This window comes from Coenobita brevimanus, chromosome 60 (assembly GCF_032717465.1).
Source record: "Coenobita brevimanus isolate Jiangsu-jjx chromosome 60, ASM3271746v2, whole genome shotgun sequence".
NCBI classification, from domain to species: domain Eukaryota; kingdom Metazoa; phylum Arthropoda; class Malacostraca; order Decapoda; family Coenobitidae; genus Coenobita; species Coenobita brevimanus.
In genome coordinates, this window is record NC_137013.1 from 1,410,967 (window position 1) to 1,434,835 (window position 23,869).

At 42.9% G+C, this 23,869-nt stretch overlaps 1 protein-coding gene across 1 annotated transcript in view; it reads left to right on the forward strand.

The window, feature by feature from the left end:
* The window catches only part of ebi (transducin beta like ebi), a 45,618-nt gene that overhangs the window by 18,563 nt on the left and 3,186 nt on the right, over nucleotides 1-23,869 (forward strand). The window contains exons 5-9 of the mRNA XM_080274968.1: nucleotides 75-213; nucleotides 6,751-6,912; nucleotides 9,123-9,380; nucleotides 14,531-14,658; nucleotides 22,819-22,984. Coding sequence (XP_080131094.1) covers nucleotides 75-213; nucleotides 6,751-6,912; nucleotides 9,123-9,380; nucleotides 14,531-14,658; nucleotides 22,819-22,984 — 853 coding nt within the window. The remainder of the gene's footprint in view (nucleotides 1-74; nucleotides 214-6,750; nucleotides 6,913-9,122; nucleotides 9,381-14,530; nucleotides 14,659-22,818; nucleotides 22,985-23,869) is intronic.

Consider the following 23,869-nt stretch of genomic DNA (forward strand, 5'->3'; position numbering starts at 1 on the left):
TGAGTATTTGGCCTGTTTCGTGGACCTTGCTGGTGACGTAGCAGTTCACCCTTTTTCATACCGTCTTTCCACAGTTCAGGTGACAGCACAGCTCGTATATGGAACATGAATGACAACACCACGTCACCCAACCAGCTGGTGCTACGTCATTGCATTCAGAAGGGAGGCACTGAGGTTCCCAGTAACAAGGATGTCACATCACTAGATTGGAATGTAAGTTGTTGTCGTCATGGCTTATCTAGATGTTATTGTAAAGCTTTGCTACCTACCCCTTTTCTTCACCCCAGAATAGACACATAACATTATTAGGAAAAGAAAGAACTCGGTAAGCACAGGGCCAGATGGCATCAGCGACCTGCCCCAAAAACATTTAGGACCACGAAGCATCCAGGCCCACACAAACATTAGCAACTACTCATGCACACTGTAGCAATCCTAATATTTGGAAACATAGAACAGTTAGCACTGTACATAAAACAAACAAGGATCTAACACATCCTTCTTTGTACAGACCCATCCAAGCATTTGATGACATCAAATCCACGACACCTGCACAATGCACACTTTTCACAGCAATAGATACAGTAAACACATGATTATCTGGAAGTCCACTATCCGTACAGCCCAATGTTCATATGCGGCGATCTGGCTGTATTAAACCATTAATCATACATTTTTTCAAAATATCCACACAAAATTCTCACCTCCAGGGTGAAATTTTGGCAGAGTGAACATTTATCACCCAGGCAGGTGAGGATAGCCCAGTGGTGGCATGTTGCCTGGCTCCATGGTTCACCCACCGTTTGCTAGAGGCCCCTTAGTCATTCTGATTTCCGTATGACAGCCACTGAGCAAACATCTTCCCCATGTAAGTTGTCATGGCGATGCACGTGGTTGCTTTTGTGGTGATCCCCTACCTGCCTCAGGCCTTGCTGTTCCTCATATGCCTCTTCCTAGGGTGTGTGATAATCAGTGCTGGGCAGGTGCACGTACACTTGTGCAAAGTGTAATTGCGCACCATTGTGCTCCGGTGAATATTGTCTGCACATTGCCACCTTATGAGACCATGCGCAATATTGCGCATTCGCACATGAAAAGGCAGGTGTGCACCTGTCTTGTGGATTGCACATTGCGCAATCCAAGGGACACGTGGTCTTTGGATCTTCCGTATGTCTGGACAAGGGATAGGGGAGGCTCGGGCAGGTCATGAGGGTTCTGAGGGAGGCGGAAGGGATGGGGGGTAGTAGCATTTCTTAAAATGCTTCAACAGAGATAATGTATTTTAATATTTTTTAAATTATTATTATTAGTAAATAATACTAAATTAAAAATACATTATTTATTAAGAGCAGCATATGCAATTCATTACAAAAATCATTAAAACATATTATTTAAATCAAATATCCACAGCCTAATAATTTATTAGGCTATGGATATTTGATTTAAATTATATGTTTTAATGATTTTTGTAAGGAATTACACATGCTATTGTATATACAGTATATATTGAATTATTAAATACAACATCTTGCGAAAATTCAGATAAAAGTAAAACTGGCAACATCACAGCCTTTGTTTCCCTGTCCCTCCGCTTCGCAGCCCGCTCACTCCTCTGTTTGAACTTCCACGAGTGAAAAAGTTACTACACGACAGTATTGTGATACCAACTCTAATGTATGGAAGTGAAGCTTTGGCCTTGTTGGAGGGACAGAAGTCAAGATTGAGAGCTGTGGAAATAAATGAGTTATTTGAGAGGAGCATGTGGAGTTACATGGAGAGAGACTGACAAATGAGGAAGTGAAGGATCATTGTGGTGTAGATGTGGATGTGATAGGAAGCCTTTGGAGAAACAAAGAAACACATTGAGGTAGTTTGGTCATATGGAGAGGATGGAGACTGAGAGACTAATGAGGAGAGTGTATGTGAGTGAGGTGGAGGGGGGGAGAGGGAGGGGGGGGCCAAGGATGGAGTGGAGAAGTATATGAGAAAGGGGGGTCTGAGCTGGGAGCAGGGCAGTGAAATGGCGGAGGACAGGGTGACATGGAGGCGATTTGTTGCTTGTTTGTGGCCAGTTGCCATCCCTTACGGGATTAAGGCGTCTGGCAGTAGATAGATAGATAGAATAATAATAAATAAAGTAAGTAAGTTTTCTGATTTATTTAAATATCTCAATATTTTACAGTAATTCCCACATATATATGCAAATGGTTTGCACTAGCGCTTTGTGACATTGCGCAAGCTAAATAGTATATTGTGCACTTGCGCAAATTACAAATAATAGAAAATAATAATAATAAATAAAAGTAAGTAAGTAAGAATGCAATTTTACTTAAATAACTCAATATTTAACAATAATTCCCACAAATATATACAAATGGTTTGCGCTTGCGCTTTATGACATTGCACAAGCTAAATATTTGTCAGATTGCGCACTTGTGCTTGGGCAAGGTAGTGATCTGTGGATTGTGCTTGCACAAGGTCCTTCTTCGTTTGCGCTGCCCACCATTGGTGATAATGGCCCCTCCACCAGGGAAAAAGAAGAAGGTAATGTTGACTCTGGAGAAGAAGAGTGAGATCCTGGGTAAGTTTGATACGGGATGGTCCAGTTCCCATGTCTCAGAGTATGACCTGGCCTGTTCAGCCCTACATGACATAAGGAAATCTTGTGACGGACTCACTCAGTATGTGGCAGACTGACGAGAAGAACAGACACATTACCAGACGGAAGACTATGAGTTTGCCCCGGCATGCTGATGTCGACCATTCGACATTGATCTGGTACCCCCAGTAATGAGCTGCAGGTGTGCTAGTGCATGGCACCGAGTTGAAAGCCAGTGCCGAGAAGTTTGCTCACCTCCACAACATCCCTGACTTCAAGGCATCCATCGGTTGGTTCTTCAGGTTCAAGCTTCGACATGGCCTTACAGATCATAAGACCATGGCAAAGCTTTGGACGCTAGTGAGGAGGGAGTGGAGGAATTTCGTCAGCAATTGTTAGGCGTGATTAAGAAGGAGGGCCTCACTCTTAGTCAAGTTATAATGCAGATGAAACTGGCCTTTTCTACTGCTCAGTACCCACAAACACCCTGGTAGATGACAAGGAGAAGCGTGTGCCTGGCCACAAGTTGTCTAAGCATCAGGTATCTCTTTTGTGCTGTGTTCATGCAAACGGGATGCATTGGCTGAAGCCCGTTATTGTTGGTAGGGCAAAACAGCCCCGTTGCCTTCATGGGCTAATGAATGTCCTTCCTGTTGTGTGATACCATTCTGTGAAGGCCTGGTTTACCTCCAAGATCTTCTCAGATTGGTTCCACAGGCATTTTGCCAAGGAGGTCATCCATTATCAAATGGAGGAACTTGGATTCCCCTGTGACCAGGTAAAGGCTCTTCTTCTCCTGGACAATGCCCTTGTGCACCCCTCCGAGAAGGAATTGGATACAGATGACGGTCGCATCAGGTGCATGTTTTTGTCACCTAATACCACTGCATGGATTCAACCAATGGACCAGTGTGCTATCGTGGCCATGAAGAGGCTGTACCATTGGAGGTTCCTGGACAAGGTGGTGGTTGCTTTGAGGACAAGGAGCAGAGGCAGGGCCTGGACATGCGAGGGCAGAGGACACTGGAAAACCTGCAATGCCACAACCTCAAGTCTGCAGTGTACAGCTGGATGATTGCGTGGAGGGAAGCCTCTGTTAAAACCCTTGAGAGTGGTTGGTCCCATCTCCTTCAGGGATATGAGAGCAGACACGACTTTCTGGCCTTTGACATGGATGACTTCCACACACGCTTTTGTAATGCAGGTGAGGCTGTGGACGTCGAAGGCATGAGGGAGTGGTTAGACGACAACGGGGGCGATCTCGGCTATCAGGTTACGTCTGAAGTTGAGATCACCACTTCTGTAGCTGCTGCCCAGCCATATGAGAGTGACGAGGACAACACAGACGACCTGGAGAACTGCAGTACTCTGGCCATCCCCTACTTGAGCACATTCTGAGAACACCTCAAGCATGTGCTTGAGTATGCCGAGCACTTGGATTGTGACAGAGAGATGGTGTCTCTTCACCTTGTGGAGGCTCTGCATTCTGTGTGGCAGAGTGTCATCTGACGCCAGAATTGTTGCTTCTTTTGCCAGTCGAAGATTGGCTCCTTTTTCAGGCCTCTGATCCCCACCCAGTCCACCTATTCTCTGCCACCATTACAGTGTCAAACCACGCCTGCAATGATGGAACCACAACCTATTATGTCGTCAGCTGTTGTCTCTCCCCTGGACGAGAGTTTGCAGCTGCCTTCAGAGTCACCTGAAGTGGACAGTCCATCACCACGTCCCACAGCCACTCCCCTGGGCTGACTGCAGGAGCTCCTCCTTGACTTAAACTCCAACTAAGCTTTTCAGGGTATGCCACTAAACCACATGGGATTTACTGTTCTATGCAGTGCAACAGCTTCGCCAGCCGCAGTACAACAGTCAGAGTCAAGGAGCTAGCAGGTTATTCCACACGACACCCTACAAAGAATTGTGATTGTTGCCATAGATCGAGCAGCATGGAGAGCTGCCATTAGATGGCCGAGGCCGACGCATGCAACCATGTTAGAGCCTTCAAAAACTAAATGAAACAGAACAAACCTTCATTTTATTCGTGATGACAGTACTGTTCCTTGATTCTAGTGTACTGTACTGTTCCACGATTTTATTCTTTTATCAAGATTTTATTCCATTTAACTATTATATTTTGTGTACCCACTGCCTTTTTCTTGCATAGCCGGTTTTATTCTAGCTGACCTTACGGTTCCATGATTTTATTCTAGCTTACTGTACTGTTCCATGATGTTATTCCATTTTACCATTACATTTTGTGTGCCCACAGCTTTTTCTTGCGTAGCCTTTTTTTCCTAGCTGACTGTACTGTTCTTTGATTTTATTCTAGCTTACTTTACCGTTCCATGAATGTATTCTATTTTACCATGATTTTATTCCATTTTGCCATAACATTTTGTGTGCCCACTTCATTTCTCTTGTGTAGCCAGTCTTATCATGTACAGTACTGTGCAGTATGGTATTTTTTCATGTCACTGCAGATTATGGCCCTGCAGTGGTGATTCCTTGTCTGTGGTTGATGGGTCTGCTTGGCCATGGTAATTGCTTGGCTATTGTTTGTAGGTCTGTTTCACCAGATATAGCAGTGTAAAACACCAGGAACAAGTGTTGTACTGTAGTGGCCTTTTACAATGGCCGTCAAAGTTAGGCTATGTATGAAGGGGGGGGCTAGGGGAGAAGTCCATTATCCGGGCGGAGCCATTACCTGAACATATCTTTGGCTCTGTTATGTCGGATAATCGAATGATTACTGTATTAGTAAAGCCTTCGGTACCATCCGACAGTGCAAAGTAATCACCAAGATGTATAACACAAACATGGTGAACAACACCAAATGCTGGCATGCCAACTCTTTGTGTGGTAACCAGGCAAGTGTTACATTCCAGGGCAGTCATCACGAACACAGAATTTCCCCATTAGAGTTCCACAGGACTCTGTTCTCTCACCCACACTGGTCAGCCTATACAGACATGATATTCCCAAACTCCAGCTTCCCACAAACATTGCCTCATATGCAGATGATATCACCTTAACAGTGTAGACAGCCTGCACACTGTAACAGGACTACCTTAATACATCGTAGACTTGGGTTAAGGACAACAGACTGACAGTTGCACCAGCCAGATCCATCACACTCATCACCAGCAGCAAACATGAATACAGGTACACCCCTAACATCATACTCAGCAATGAACCCGTGTCACACACACCCTATTAAGATCTTGGAGTAACAAACGACACTAGACTCACCTTCAGGGACCATATACTGGACATCAAGGGACTGTGTACCAGCAGACTCAGTGCATTCTGGTCAACTACAGGAGCAGACATTGAGCAACAAAAAGTAATAGTCTCTCTACCAACAAACAGTAAGTTAGATCAGTGATGTCTTATGCATCCCCAGCTTGGGCTCCCATCCTACGTAATACTACAAAACCGTGCAAGCCATGCAGAACAGTGCTCTAAGCTTCACCATAGGCTGCACTAAAACCACTCCCACAGCTCACTTTCACTCTGAAACTAAAATCTTGGTTAGATGCTACCTTGATAAGAGAGGCACTTATTTCTGTGCAGCAGCCTGTGCCAGTACACAACACACTTGTCATTACATAACTGTGACACACAGTACCACACAGACATTATCTAACCAACAACAACATCCCACCTCCAGACATTCCAGCGCTAGCAATGAAGAAACACCTACATAGTCAATTCACATGCAGGACGATACAATACTTCAATTAAAAAAACTGTATTACAAGCCCCTTTCCTGACATCCACTCACTGGAGATGTCCTTGAATGGAGAGGATTGAGTTCACCTAGGTAGTCTTAGAGCAGGACATCACCTAGCCCTCCTCAGCTACCAGTTTAGATTTATGATGGGTAGTCGCACATGTGTGCCTTGCTTATAGAATTAGCTTATACAATGAAACACACAGTGGAGCATTGCATAGTGCAGGCCACTCTAAGATGTAGACGCAGCATCAACAGTGTAGGACACCTGTGGGACAGCTGCACAATGACAGTTGCTTACCTGCAGTTGACAGGTCTACTCAGTCAGGCAGATGGGGGATTGAGCAACAACAATAACCTACCTGCTTACCTCAGAGTCTACCACAGTATTATTTACCACATCCTTTTTTTACCTCAGTGTGATGGGACGCTCCTTGCTACTGGTTCATATGATGGTTATGCTCGGATATGGATGACTGATGGGCGCCTGGCCTCCACCCTAGGACAACATAAGGGACCCATCTTTGCCCTCAAATGGAATAAGAAGGGCAACTACATCCTTAGTGCTGGTGTTGACAAGGTACGGTGCAGTAATTCATCATTTACAAGGAAAATGTGTTATTAAAAACTGTATCATTAAGTGAGGGTAAAGTTTAAAAAAAGCACATTATTTTGCATAGGAAAATATACAAATTGCAGAATATATTATAACAATATGTATTTGATGTTGTGAATGGGTGTGTCTATATGTGTTGAGTATAGAAAACCTTGAGAAATTTAAAGAATGGTGATTTATGTGCCATTATGAATTACAAAACTACATCATGTGTGTTCAGTTCTTGTTTATTATGGTATCGTACAAATTAATACTGCTTGGTTGACATGTTTATTATGCAAGGATACTGCACATTTGTTTACCATAGAAGTTGTAAGTAGTAGCCAGCCAGAGTTCAAGGTTTGTGGATGTGATTGCAATTCCAGTGGCCTCTCTTGGGGATCTCTTTGCTACCATTACGGTGGATATTTATTGTTGTAGGTCATATGTTAATTTTGTATGTGTTTTAGATATAACTAGCCTTTTTAATGTTTTATGTATTTATTTTTTCTCACATAGCATTATAGGTGTAAGCAGGTGGCATTCAAACACCAAATTCCCTTTTCCCATAGGTTATGCATAGCATTGCCTCATTATGCAGTGAGAGTGTTTTAAATGAAAACCCATCACGTAATGATGCAATATAGCTAGGTTGTTATAACACGAGTTCATTGGGGATAGGGAGGGGGCCTGTGACAATGAAACCTTAAAAAATAAAAGAAAGAAAGAAAGAAAAAGAAAAAAGAAAGAAAAAGAGCCCTTTCAGACTTGCCCTCGGTGCCCTCAGTAGGAGGTGAATGCGGAATACAGTACTTTCAAAATTTTGCAGACAGCGATGCCCAGATGCCTCCAGATTGTAGTTAAAGGTAAGAGCAACTTGCCCATGTATTAGGATGCAGTTATGCAGCACAATTTTGCCTGTATCATAAGATATTCCCTTGAGTCTTTTTTATTTTTTTTTCTGGTATGCCCTGTGAGGTCAGTTCCTTTTGTGTGTAGTTCTTACAGTAAACTATGGGTGTGAGACCTTAATGCAGCATGAAAATGAACAGTCAAGAGGAAGAACAGCAGAAATGAGATTATTGAAAAATGTGTGTGGAGTGGCAAGAGTGGATAGGATAAGGATGGATGTGATTAGTGAAAAATGTGGAGTAACAAAATCTGTAGACCCGAGAGTTGAAGTGTGCGTGCTTGGATGTTATGGTCCCGTGGAGAGAACAAGTGTGAATAGTGTGGTGGAAAGGGTGTATCTGAGCTGGCTTGAAGATAAGAACAGACATGGTTGGACAAGAAGGTGGGTAGTTATGGTAAATGAGTGTGAGGAGGAGAGGTATGGAGGGTGGTGATACCTGAGAACTGAGAGTTGATTGAAGTCTTTAGAAGAATTTGGTATGGAGGTGTGTGTGACTTGTGTTTGGCACCCATTTGTTAACTTGATAGGCATTGGATTGTCTCAGTTTGATTGGAGGTTATAAACAAGTATTCATGGGAGGTGTGCCTGTGAGATGCAGCCAGGATTGTTGGGGCTTGGATAGGGAGTGAATTATGAGTGTGGCCCATTTAATTGGGAATATTTGGCTCATATTCATCCTTGTAAGCCTTTTCTTTACTCTCAGGACCCTACCTGATCCCATCCTTAGGTGGGAAAAAAAGAGGTCTGGATGATGATGATGATGATGATGATGTCAGTTTCCACCAGTTTACAGTTCCAGTTATATGGAAGAAGAAGTGATAATTTGAAAAGTATCTTTAACTTAAAACAAGGACTGTTTGTACACTAAATCTTTGTTTATGTCATGGATGTGCTCCAGAATATCAGCATCCTTTTTCATACAATTAGGATGGTAAATTTTGGAAAACAGATCATACTGGTACTGGTAATAGTTCTGGTGAGGGATGCCTTCTTGCCATGGTATTAATATAAGCAGTTGCTGCATGGTTGTACAAATGCTCCTCACCTCACTTCCTCTCCCATAATAGGAAGGCAGTGAATTGTGAGAGAATGGCATCTTCAGTCAGTTGTCCAATGAGTTCAAGTTCTGATGAGCCTGGGGTCACTGAAACAATATGGGTAGCAATATAACTCTCATAGGTAGTCTTTTTTTATATTTTACTGTTTACCTAGTTGGAGATAAGGCCATTAAAGGCAACATGTAGCAAGAAATTAGTTTGAATATTTTCCATTCCCTGTGCAGACAACAATCATCTGGGATGCATCTTCAGGGCACTGCACACAACAGTTTGCCTTCCACTCAGCACCGGCCTTGGATGTGGACTGGCAGACCAACACCTCGTTTGCCTCGTGTTCTACAGACCAGTGCATCCACGTGTGTCAGCTGGGCCAGGACAAGCCTATCAAGAGCTTCCAGGGTCACACTAATGAGGTCAATGCTATCAAGTGGGACCCACAGGGGAACCTTCTTGCCTCTTGCTCGGATGATATGACACTAAAGGTACACATGTTTTCTGTTTTTTACTGGATACATGTGTGTGTTGAGGTGCCTGGTAGTGTAGCAGAATGCTTTGGTTGGAATGATGACCTTGCACAGGGTTGATCCACAGGAGGAGACCAGATTTTTTTTATTGCTTAATACCTACCACCAAGGGAATGGCATCCATTTTCAATGAAACAGGCAACAGATTGACACTTATCTGGCAAGTGTAGATGAAGTGCATCCACCAGGAAATTTACCCCCAAATATGTGCAGATTATTAAGTATGCAGTATGGGCTTGAGCCAGGGTTCTGAAGAGTGATTTTGACCCATTACATAGGCCATGATACTGATAGTTCTCCATCTTTACTATTCTTTCCCGCTTGTGTGGATCCTACCTCACCTTATCCTGAGGTGGGAGCAAGGGTCAGGAAAATGATGATGAATGGTAAATGTAAAAAGCTGATGATGAATAGTGGAGAGTGAAGTATTTTAAGTCTGATGTAGTCAGATGATGCAGTTCTGCAGTGTAATAGTGAGGAGGATTCTTGCAGTCTGGTTTAGAATTGTGTAATATCAGGGAGGTATATGGTTTGGACGTAAACGTAGGCAAGAGTTAGGTAATAGTGTTTAAGAGAATATGACCCATAGTGTTAAGTGCTTATGGATGGAAAGAGGCAGATTGATAGAAGAATGTAAATAGTTTGGTTTGCCAGTGGAAATGAGAGGTGAATGTGCTATTTAAGAAGAGAGCTAGGCACAGGGAAGAAAGGTAATTGTTGGTACGCAGACCTTGATTTGAAGTAGAACTGAGCTGGTAGCCTGCAAAAGGATTGTGCTCGTATAAAGGTGTGGTGGTGCCCACACTAAAATGTGGGTATGATACTTGGTCCCCAAAACTACGCTGGTGAAGTCTGCGCCACACCTCCCCTCAGATCAGACATTAGGTAGCAGGGCACAAAGTTTTCTGACCACATGCCCATGCTGGCATCAACCCCTTTGACACAGTGGGATGCATTGCATGGTATGTAAAGTGCATGTATAGTAGTGCATAGGTAAAGAAAAGTGTTTAGGAAAGTATGCTGGCCTACTCTTCATTTTGGTGTCACAAAGAAAAAATTTAACAAAGCAGTATGGTCAGGACATCCTGATGGCTAGTGAAACAGGAGCTCCAGTTTTCCCTGTCACAAGCACTCCCATCCTCCTCGCAAGTACCGCCCTGATTGGCTGGTACTACATTACTCCCTTGATTGTGAGGCTTGGGGAGCCTGGGATTATGATTGAGAGTTGTGAGGAAGGATGGGACTGGAGTGTATTGGTGTTGTGACGAGGAGAGGTAGATTGAGATGATTTGGGCATGTTGAAAGGGAGGATGACAGTTGGGTGCAAAAAGTGAGAAGTGTGAATGTCAAGGGTAGGGTTGCAAGAGGCAGACCTAAAAAAAACCTGGGACAAGGTCATAGAGTTTGACTTCAGGGATAAGGGACTGAACAGGGAGGCTGCTTGAGATCAAGCAGCATGGAGAGACTCCATTAGGTTACCAGGACCAGTGCATCCAAACAAGTTGGAGCCTTTATTAGCGATACGAAATTATGCGATACTTGTTTAGTATGAATAAGAAATCAAGAGTGAGAGCAGTGGAAACAACACTTGTGTAATATTTGTGGGTTGTCTGTGTTGGATTTAGTAAGAAATCCAGAGATTTGGGAATTATGTGTGGGACAGAAGAGCTTATTTCAGGTATACAGTGCTATAGAGCAGTGTTTTCCAATCTGTGGAGTGCGTACTGTGGACAGGGATTTAAGAAGTAGTTTTTACAACATTTAAATTTTTCCGGAGAATGATATGAGGAGCATTTACATTTATCTCTTTTTAAATAATTGGTGAACTTAACCCTCCTTAAGGAAATATTTTATAATTTTTGCAGTTTGTAAATACAGTAGACAAAATGGACCTCAATAGACTGGATAACAGATTTAGCCGATACTGTATAGGTCACCAAACTTCCATGGACTATGACAAACAGTGTCTGTCATATGGGATACAGTGGGTCACAATACTTCACAGTGTGTTTGAGTCTGGCCATAGGATTTACACACCATTCCCAGTTTAGGTGTTTGTACCTTCTTATTTTTTGTGGGTGTACCATATAGTTTTTTAAAGCTGAGCACAGTACTGAAAAAAAGAAGGAAGCTTAAAAATAAAAAGGGGGGGGGGAGGGGAACCCAACCTGAAAGTAAATCAACAAAAAAAAACTTTTATGTCGTAAGTCCTTTTACCTTCATTGCACATGATAAAATAATCTAATAAAATACTCTTATCCCTGTTACGTACCTTGATCTTGCAAACACTGTCCTAGAAGGGGGGTGGAGACGCTGATAGAATATTTGGAAGTTAGGGAGCCATTATAAGTGAAAGATTGGAAAACACTGCAATCAAGGGATGGTTATAAATAGGATGATATGATTGAATTTGAAGGTGGGAGGGGGCATGATAGTCCAAGAAGACTGATGGATTGAGAGTGTAAATGAGTGTTTAAAAGTGAAATAGGAGGTTTAAGAAAAGAAAAGAGTCAGAATGGATAGATGAAATAGAAATATGAGGTCTGTTCAGAAAGTGCCCAACCTTAGGCTAAAAAATAAATACAGGCCATTCGCTTATATGTGAGAATTTCGGCGGTAGAAGACCTCGCTGTCTAGAAATTTCATGCTTTAGAAATAACATACCTTACTGGGAAACTTCTAATTGTTGGGGTGGCCACCTCAAAAGTCACCCTTTTGGCCCCTAGTCTGTCATTTTGCCTCTGTATTATGGGCCATTAAACACATGTTCACAGTAAATATAACCCACACAATAGGTGGAAGGGGGGAGAGGGAGAGGGAGGGGGAGGCCGACGATGAGGTGGAGGGATGGAGTGGAGAGGTATATGAAAGGGGGATGTGAGTTGGGAGCAGGGCAGTGAAATGGCGGGGGACAGGGTGACGTGGAGGCAATTTGTTTGTAGCCACCCCATACAGGATTTAGGCATCTGGCAAGATAGACAATAGACCTGTATCTTAAAATCTGTGCTGGACAAACTTAGTTGACCTGAAGAGGTGGAGGTTCCAAGGCAAGGTGAGGCAGTTATGGTGCCCCGGCCCCAGTACCCTCCATACCTCGTGACTCCCGACTCCACCACCAACATGCTCCACATCAGTCTTGAATCCCTTATAGTCCAAGGCAGACACAACAGATGCACCATTGTTGTCACCCTCGGCTGATGTTGAGGGCACTGGATCTTCTCCTCGTGGTGGAGTAAAGGTGGTGGTGAGAGTTTGATGCCATCAGCTCGCTTCCTCAGCATGCCTGTCTTGGTAGTAATGAAGGCTGTTTTCTCTGGCACCCAGAACCTCTTGAGCTCTCACTTTATAGTTTTAGTTTGTTGTCGCTTGATCTTTAAACTCGTCAAAGGCTTCCAGGATTTTGCCTACGTTTCACATCAGTAGATCTTCACTGTCCATGGCCATGGCATATGATGGTGATGCAGGTCATGCTCTGTGGCGCAACACCGAAGTTGGCTCACTTTGCCGCCCAGATTTCTCGTTTTCTAAACCAACCCAAGCATTACCGATTATTTAACCCCCCTCCCCTTGTCGCATGCTAGACATTTTGCGTTGTAGAAACTTGCATAGTAAGTGTATAGACTGTAGCTAACCTGTTGAGCTAGGACACTAATCCCCCTCAAGGAAGGCCCCTTCTGAGTTGATACACATAGCCCAGCGTTCGTTCCACTGCCTAAAACATTTTTCAAAGCCAGTTTTCAGCATTTCTAGCAGGTGCTTTGTTGCATTTGCCATGATCTCTTCTCTCTGATGAACGTTGCTCAAGACATGCTGGAGTGTGCAAATTGTGATCCAGACTTTCTGGAGACTGTTATCACTGGAGATGAGACTTGGGTGTATGGGTATGACCCAGAAACCAAAGCACAGTCGTCCCAGTGGAAGCATGCAGAGTTACCTTAGCCAAAAAAAGCACGACAGGTCTGCAGCAAAGTGAAATGTGTGTGTGTGTGTGTGTGTTCTTTTTTTTCTTTTCTTTTTTTTTTTACAACCTTCGTGTGTGCATCACAAAAAGCACCAGAATATCAGACTGTCAACAAGCATTATTACCTCAACGTTATCCATCATCTTCAAGACGCAGTTCGGTGGAATGGACCAGACCTCTGGAAGGTGGCAAGTTGGAAGCTGCACCACGACAGCGCCCATGCCCATTCCTCTCAACTCATTCAGGAATTTTTGGCCAAGCACAATATCTTGCAAGTCCAGCAGGCTCCCTACCCACCAGACATGGTTCCTTGTGACTTTAGGTTATTCCCCAAGCTCAAAACTCCGCTGAAGGTTCCTGATTTGAGTCGAGAGAAGAGAGCATGACGATTGCAACAAAGCACCGGCAGGAGGTACTGAAAACTGACCTTGAGAAATGTTTCAGGCAATGGAAAGAATGCTGAGATACATGTGTCAAGTCAGAAGTGGCCTACTTTGAGGCAGATTAGTGTCCTAGCTCAACAGGTTAAGGTTAAATTTTTTAGAGCCACAAGTCAGGTATATACTTCCTGAACAGCCTTCGTACAGTACTGTACAGGCAAGTCCCAGTTAATGAGCAATCGCTTAACGAGAATTCACTAATACGAGGTCTTTGAATTTGCACCACCACCTGTTTAACGAGCAGATAAAATCTCCCCAAATCCCAACGTACGAGAATCAATACGAGGATATTTGTATTTCACGTGTATTAACCCTTTATTCCTGCTTAAAATTGTCGGTCACAGGTGTTGGTGGTTGGTGGAGGTTACTTGGCTGGTTGTTCACCCCATCCCTGTTTTACCTCTAATTTATGTTATTCTGCTTATATTAATGCTGTTTTTATATTTCAGGTGTATTACCCTCTTGTATTAACCCTTTATTCCAATTTAAAATGATCAGAAAGTCAGTTTTGGTGCTATTGGGGAGGTTGCTTAGAGGCCTTGCTCCCTAACCCTATTTTCCCACGAGTTCTTCACTTCGTTTAGTGAGAATTCGGCTTACGAGCAAAATCCTTGCTCCCGATTAGCTCGTAAGATCGGGACCTGCCTGTCTATGAATATCCCAGAATATGATGGCTGTTTTCTAACCTTTCTTTCCCCTGTTCACAGATCTGGTCTATGCGTCAAGACACGTGTGTACATGACCTACAGGCACACAGCAAAGAGATATATACAATCAAGTGGTCGCCCACCGGTCCTGGCACCAACAACCCCAACATGAATCTTATCCTTGCCAGGTCAGTCACTGGTAATCCTAGAATAGATAATACACAACACTTCCCAGATGTAAACAGGTTCATGTGGTCAGAACTATCTCTTTCAGTACCAGTACAAAATACAGCTCGCAGATAATCTATTTCCAGACACTAATTCTGTATAGGGTGGCACAAACAAATTGCCTCCACGTCGCCCCATCCTTTGCCATTTTACTTCCCCCCCTCCAACTCACACCCATCTCTCTTATATATCTCTCCAGTCCATCCCTGTCTCTCATCCATGGTCTCCCTCACTGCCATCAGCCTCACTCACATACACTTCTAGTCAGTCACTCATTATGCATCTTCTCCACATGACCCAATCATCTCAGAGTATTTCAGTCAACATTTTCAGTCACAACCACATAACACCACGAAGCTCCTTTACTACTCATTTATGTATCTCACCTTGTATCTCCACATGGTCTTCTCAGATTACTCATTTCCACTGCTCTCTGTGTCTGTCCAACAGAGCCCTAGCTTTACTTCCAGGTGATAAGAGTATGGATCACAATACTGTCATGCAGTGACTTCCACAGTCACTTCCCTATTTCATATCACTAGGCAGTAAAGCAGTCCCTCACACCACAGCACATTTACTGGTACACTCCTTGTATGCATCCTTCTCACAGCATAGACAGCTATTTAACATAACTGGGTGCTGCAGCCAAACCACATCTCTGGACTGGTTCATTGCTCATTTTGACATTTATTCCAGTACCAAGCTGATACTGATACTTGGTGTCTGAATCAGCAGATTGGCTATAAAAGAGCAATGCCCCCCCTCCTTTTTTTTCCCCGTTCGCTCCCTCTTTATCTCCAGAATTAAGATGACACCTTTTTTTTCTGCCCTCCAAAATTATGATCACTGTCTAATCCATGTGTATGTGGTGATGTTATTGATACTCTTATAGCTTAATGGTTGATACATTATTGCATACCCGGTACCACCCTCAGTAAGAATGTGCACAGTGAGTCACATTGCTATCGTAGCAGACAACATTGGCTAGATAGCATTAAGAATGAGTCAGTTACAGACAATTTTGCCATTCATAATGAGATTGCTAATTAATAATAATAATAATAATAATAATCTGGCCTTTTGTTTCTCAAAAGCGCCAGTTCTTCCTTTTGGGAATTCACTAGCGCTCGTTATTTTTACAGTTACAAGAATTGTGACATTTCTTGTATATAATACAAGCTACATCATATATACATGAAAGTGGCAAAAATTAAACCCTATAATCATCTGTCATAGTACCTCTCTCCAGGTCGTAGCATTTTGAAAAAAGAAAGGCTTTCAGCTGTCTCTAAAAGGATTCAACAGTAGAGAGTTGTCTTATGGACAGTGGCAATCTGTTATATAATTACCAGATTTCTTGCAGTTGGTAAGATGGCCAAGGATGGTTTTAACCCGTGGATTGCGCAGTTCCTTTTTTTTTTATCCCACCCTGTGGTGTGCAAAAAATGAAGGATTTTTTTTTTTTTTTAACCAGAAGATAAACATCCAGGGCATCATCTGGTGAAAAGAAAAAAAAAAAATTCGTTTTTGCGTTGGGCCATATCTAAGTTTATGTACGAGAGTAGTGAAAAAATTAAAAAAATATATATATATATATATTTTTTTATTTATCATAAACTTGAAGATAAACATCCAAGGCATCATCTGGTGAAAAGAAAAAATCTCTCTTTGTCTTTGCTTAGCGCCATGCGTAAGTTTGCATGGGGGTCGAGTTGTTTACGGTGATGCACAGCCAGCACAGCCTGAGCTGTAGCTCGCAACGTGACGTTACCCAGCCTGAGCTGTGGCTTACAATCCACAGGTTAATTTAAACATATGGAATTGAGGTATAAGTGTATGCACAGTAATTACTGTCTGGATGTAGTTATGCATGAGAATTATGCATCCACACTCTTAAATGTAAGTTCTAGAGTTTCTGACAGATTTCATGCGATGGAAAGCTCACTTAAGATAGTCCAGTGAAAAATAAAATGTCATGAAAAGATGTCTAGGTATTGGTATTTATGATGCATCAGTATGTTTAGATACAACTGCTCTCATAGTATGACAGATCACCTGTGCTGTTGTGCTGCTGGAATGACAATTACACAAACCATGCATATTTACAGAAGCAATCGTCAAAACCAACACACGACCTCAAGTGCTCAATTTTGTAATAACATATTGTCAGTACCATCCTATTACAGCTAGGTTAATCATTACATAACATGCACCAAATTATCAAGGATATCTAGAGACTGCCACCAGTGTTCTTATATAGGTAAGATGAAGTATATTGTGACAGCTGGATTGCCTAATGAGAAAACTAACATTTTGACCTCTACTACATTAAAGGCCAGTTCACATGAGCAAAATTGCAGCCGTTTTTTGCCGGAATTTGCTTCCTGGTAGAAATTCCGGCAACTTTTTTCCCGGTATGGAGAGACCGACATGTCGGTCTTTTTTTGCTGGAATCGGGAGAAAGAAGCCAGGCCGATATAAATGGAAGCACCGAACAAGGCAAAACTCTGGGAACGAAGACGAATACGACATCTTGTGTTTACACCGCCACTACTACTAGTCTCACTTTAACGTTCATTTCAGTTTGGATGAATCTGATATGAGCATGAGTATAAAAGTATGAGAATTTAAGTATGAGTTAAAGGTAAAGGCATCTTATACATAATTTATACTTAAGAAAATTTATGCATATGGCCCCTGAAGCCACCGGAAAGCTGAGTGAGAGTAAAGGCCTGTTCACATGAGCTAAATCGCGGCCGTGAGGGCTTATCTTGAAGTAGGAAAAGTGCAAGTGCAAGAGCTGCACACCTAGTACGGGTACGGGGGACCATCTTTGTTTGTAAACACTGTTGCCACATTCCTGCCTCTGCAGTCCCCGTCCATGTGAACACTTTTCCAGGAGAAATGCCGAAATCGGCATTTTTTCCCTGCAAATCGGCGAAAAAAATGGCCGCGATTTAGCTAGTGTGAACCGGCCTTAACTTTGGGCCCATTTAGGAAAGCAACTTTTGTCATATTACATATTGTAACCATACTTACTTCCCCTACCTCCATACAACAAGGAAGAAAGGTTGCTGGTTCCTTGAGAACAGTAATAAGAAACACTGAAGTGAGCATGGAAGTGAAAAAGTTACTACATGACAGTATTGTGATACCAGCTCTTAACGTATGGAAGTGAAGCTTGGGCCTTGTTGGAGGAACAGAAGTCAAGAGTGAGAGCAGTGGAAATGAGCTATTTGAGAGGAGTCTGTGGAGTCACATGGCGAGACAGGCTGACAAATGAGGAAGTGAAGGAGCGTTGTGTTATGGATGTGGATGTAATAGGAAGTGTTAGGAGAAACACATTGAGGTGGTTTGGCCATGTGGAGAGGATGGAGAGTGGGAGGCTGACGAGGAGAGTGTATGTGAGTGAGGTGGAGGGGAGGAGAGGGAGGGGAAGGCCAAGGATGAGATGGAGGGATGGAGTGGAGAGGTATATGAGAGACGGGGGTGTGAGCTGGGGGCAGGGCAGTGAAATGGCGGGGGACAGGGCGACATGGAGGCAAGTTGTTTGTGGCCACCCCTTACGGGGATTAAGGCATCTGGCAATAGATAGGTAGATAGACCTCCATTTTCATAAAATTACAAGTAACTTTAGGGAATATTTAACTTACTGTATAACAAAAATGATGGAGATTGGATGTTCCTAAACAAAAATGTTGGAGACTAGATTTTCATACATAAGCTGAAGAAACTGGTAAATGATACTTACTGTGTGCATAAAGTGGGCTAATAGTAGTAAGACATACATATATCTGGTGATTTATTTGAAATGGATATTATAAATGAAGATAATCAAAGATGTAAAGATAATTTGTGGAGTTTGATCGTGTGTCTAAAAAGCACATTCTTCTCTGTGTTCTGTTATTAGTATCCAGTATTTACCTTCTAGATCATTCATTGTGATTGTGGGGAATGACTGGAAGTTTGTGATATATTTTCTTTTAGTCACCATGTAAAAAAAAAAAAAAAAATCCACCAATTCCACATGTAAACAGACTCTGCTTGCAAACATCCACTGCACCTCACAAGCTCTGCTCTTATACTACAGTTTGTCATGCTAAAGGTTAGTAATGAATATTTCAAAAGTATGAGGTGAGACCATTTGTGAACAGAATTTACCTAAAATTTGCTTATAACTCTTTTTACCACAAACATTACACAAATAATTGATTGAACACTGCTAACATTGGACAGTCAGCTGGTTCCACAATCTATCTATCTATCTATAGCCTGATGCCCTAATCCCACAAAGGGTGGCTGCATACAAAACGCCTCCAAGTTGCTCTGTCATCTACCATTCGACTGCCCTCCCCCCAACTCACTCCCCCCTCCCTCATATACCTCTCAACTCTATCCCGCCACCTCATTCTCAGTCCCCCCCCCCACCTCCACTTCACCTACATGCACCCTCTTAGTCAGTCTTTCATTCTCCATTCTCTCCACATGTCTAAACCACCTCAGTGTGTTTCTCCAAATTTTCTCAACCACATCCACATCCACCCCACAACGTTCCTTCACTTCTTCATTTGTCAGCCTGACCCTCCATGTCACAATGGAGGGTCAGGCTGACAAGGTGGTAGTTATTTTATTTCACAATACTGTACTTTACTTGCTGTGTGAATTCCAACACCACACTATTGTTCCATCACTGACACTAACACACCCAGTAGTGAGTGAGTTCAAAGGTCATCTTGGAACAGAGATGACCGTAAGCTTGTGTGTTGGTGATCATATTTGTGAAAGTAGTGATGATACATTGACCAGTGAGCCTTTGTACAGGATCATAATGATTGTATAAGTGAAGGTGCTATTGTAGATTGAAAAAAAAAAAAAAACGAACTTTCATCATTGTACAAAGAGGGTGTGAGCGATTCATTGCATACTGGTTCATCGTATAAAGGGGGTGTGCTCTACTGGGTTCTGTAGGAGAACGATATTTTGCAAAACTGGAATTAGAATCGGCCAATTCCAATTTTATTCTGATTATCGGATTATTTTTTCATTCTAATTCTGATATTAATTGGCTTTTGCCTGCCAAATTACAGCACTGAGCATAACCTCAGCTTCTCACACAACATAATACACAACATCAGGAAGCATGGTACTATTATCTCTATCCCCAAACCCAACAACGACTCCACGTTACCTTCCACACACCACCCCATCACACTTCTCTGCACCCCCTGTAAAGTCACTGAACAACTGGCATTACAATTAGTAACACCTCACAGCCCCCTAGCCCCATCACAACATGGTTTTAGGCTGCTACACACCACAAACACACTTTTTATAGACCTTACACAAAGAGATATTGATGACATCAATTCAGCTAGGCCACCATACAGAACACTCCTAGTCATGGTGGACATTAGCAAAGCTTTTGATGCCATCCTCTGCCACAACCTCACAAACAGAATATTCAACACAAACATGCACAATAACACAAAAAAATGTCTGGCAAACTACTTAGCAGGCAGATGTGCACATGCCATGCAACATTTGCTGGTCAGGCATCGAACATCAGAAACATCACAAACAGCGTCCCTCAAGGATCTATTTTGACCCCTATGCTCTCTAACAATGCATGACATAACTGCACCCCACACCACAGGTACACATAGCTTCCTTTGCAGACAACATAAAAACACATGTACACACCAAAATGCGAACACAGCCACACACATCCTCCAACCTTACCTTAACACACTACATGAATGGTTCACCACAAACAGGCTCACAGTAGCCCCTGCCAAATCAACAGTGACCCATCTCAGAAACTGGACAGCAGAAGTCATTCCACACCTCACCATAAACAACACTCTCCTACCCCCCTCCCCAACACACACACACAAAATCTGTGGTGTAACATACAATACATCAGTGTCTTTTAAACAACACATCACAAACATTAAAAATAAATTAACACCAAGACTCAGCGCCCTAAGGTCACTTGCCCATACAACATGCAGACACAACAAAGAAACCACCGCCATGTTCAGTGATGAACTATGCAACCTCTGCGTGGGTTTCTAACCTCTTTGAAACACACTGCAACACCCTATGGACCATACAGAACAAGGCCCTAAAAATAATCACAGGCTGCACAGCTACTACATGTACAGACCACCGACACCAAGAAATCTTAAGTCCCCAAAGTTAAGGATCATCTAGATATGAGAGGCACACAAATTCTTGCTGCAGCCTCCACAAACCCACATCATCCACTACACTACATGGCAGCGCGCGCGCACGCGCACACACACACACACACACACACACACACACACACACACACACACACACACACACACACACACACACACACACACACACACACACACACACACACACCCACACACACACACACACACACACACACACACACACACACACACACACACACACACACACACACACACACACACACACACACACACACACACACACACACACACACACACACACACACACACACACACACACACACACACACACACACACACACACACACACACACACACACACACACACACACACACACACACACACACACACACACACACACACACACACACACACACACACACACACACACACACACCAAGGAACATCAAAACAACACCCAGCACACGATATCGTACACAAATACTGTCATCTCTCCCCCCTCAGACCATCTTCCAAAAGCATATCCATGCATAAATCACTAACTGCTCCATTCAGTCACACAAAGATAACACAACTGCATGCTCGGCCTCCTGATAGCCACCCTTCTAAATCTTCTCTCTCTCATAAGGACAGGGTCCACCTGGCCAGGCTGAGATGTTGGCATCATCCAGCCCTCTTTAGTTATCAGAAGAGGCTGGATGACTCCCATCGCTGATGCCTGTCCAGGATGCAACACAGCACTCAATACTATTAAGTACATTATGGAAGACTGCATTGCACACAATCACCTACGCCAGCAACACAACATACACTCTTTGAGAGCTCTGTGGGAAAGCCCGGTCTCGGCCATGGCCTTCTTTAGGGACTCGGGAATATTCAGCCGGACTGCCTTGGGAACAACTACTGCTACTGCTGCTACTACTACTACACTCAGCCCTCAGCTATCACTCCCAATTGGTCCTGCTGTGGCTGCGCTATAGCCAAAACCGTGATAGCCAAATTGAAGAACTTATGGTAATAATTCTAATTGGTGCCATGACCTCAATATTTACCCCTAAGATACCTTTTTTGTACCACATATTAACATACAATAGTCCAATAATGAGCATGTTTTATGATGTGATCACGATTCTTATAAATACCCCTCACAGTTGATTCACTGATGTTATGTTTCTTCCCCACACTTCGCTTGGTCTCTCCATTGTCTATAAGTTTCACATTTCCAGTTTATCTGCATAACTTAGGTTCTTCCTTTTCTTTATTTCCCTGCCAGGTGCCGCAGCATTATGTTGGGTGATGGTAGGGGGATGGGGAGGGGGTACGTTGGCCATGGTCATATCATAAAAAAGGTTATTGTTCTCGCTGTCACTATTCATGGCCTGAGGGCGCGCACTTGAATGGTTTGGCGGGCAGGAGACTCGGTCGCGCGGCCAATCAGCACTCAGCTGGCGCTGACATCACACGACCAATCACAGAGTGAAGCTTTTGTTTGCTGGGCGGAGCACTGGAGCCTGGCCTTTTTGAAATTTGAATATTTGCGGTGCGCGATAGCAGGCATTTAGTGCATGGTAAAGGTATTTGGGTAGTTTTTTATATAGGTGTGATAACAAGATACACTATAGCGGAACCCGTGATAGCTGAGGGTTGAGTGTGCTTTCATTCCTTTGAAAACATATATATTTACTTATCTCAAGCCAGACCTGCTCTGTAAATGTTGGTGAGTTTCCCACTGGGGAGCCATCATGCTTTTGGCACCACACCATTTGCATAATAGTACAGTACCTCCCAGGGATAATGGTAACCATCCACCAGCTACCTTGCAATAATAACAGTAGCTTCATAGCTAAGCAATGTATCAGTTGATTCAGCAGTGCAGTGTAGCAATGATAACTTCAATTTTTTTTTCCCAACAGTGCATCGTTTGACTCGACGGTGCGGCTATGGGACGTTGAGCGTGGGGCATGTATCCACACACTCACCAAGCACTCAGAACCTGTCTACTCCGTGGCCTTTTCCCCTGATGGCAAGTTTTTGGCATCTGGGAGCTTTGACAAGTGTGTCCATATATGGTCCACGCAGGTAATAAGACCAGTATTTTAGAGTTAGATTTTTTTTTTCTTCTTCTTCTTGGTGGGGTTAGATACAGCCTGACTATTCTATTCCAGAGATCATCTTTATCATTTATGCAAGAGGATTTTTAGCATCTCACTTTAAACTATTTATTTTACAGATGGTGCATTAATATTATTCTATATGTTAGGATAATGATGTCCTGTTATTATGTACATAGCATTCATAAATAACACTGTAGTTAAAAAATAGCACAATCATGCCCTGGTATGCGATGGTTGAGTATGTGATCAATTAAAATGATCAATAAAAACTTACACCCAGTTTTGGGTTAGTGATACCAAAAATCACTTATACTGTAGACCCTCAATTTAATATACCTAAATACACTAGATATGGGATTTAAAGGACACTGCAAAGACACCAGACTTCCATCAGACATAATGAACACTGTCCGTTAAGTGGGGCGCATTGGGTCATAGTGTGTTTGCTTCCTACCCCATTACTCCAATACAGATGTGAAATAAACTGCAAAAGGGCAAAGAAATGGGTCAGGTTAGTATAAAATGGGTATAGTTTTCATTGATGCAGTGCTCCCTGCTTCTTCCTTCACCTTTGTCATTCTTTTCCTGTGTCTACCCTCCTTTCTTCCTAGTTCTCCCATCTTTCTTGTCATTTTTTATTACTCTTCTTTCCTTTTCAGGTGACTTTACATTGAGTGACAAGCTTAATGGTTTCCTATAAGCCAGGAAACAATTATCAACTGTGTGGTAATCATATAACCAATCCATATGTGTTCCCTACGTGTTAACAAGTGGGTTGGCAGAGAATTAGCTCAAAGACAAATGGCCATCCCTTATGGGATCATGATGTCTGGCTATAGATAGAAAAAAA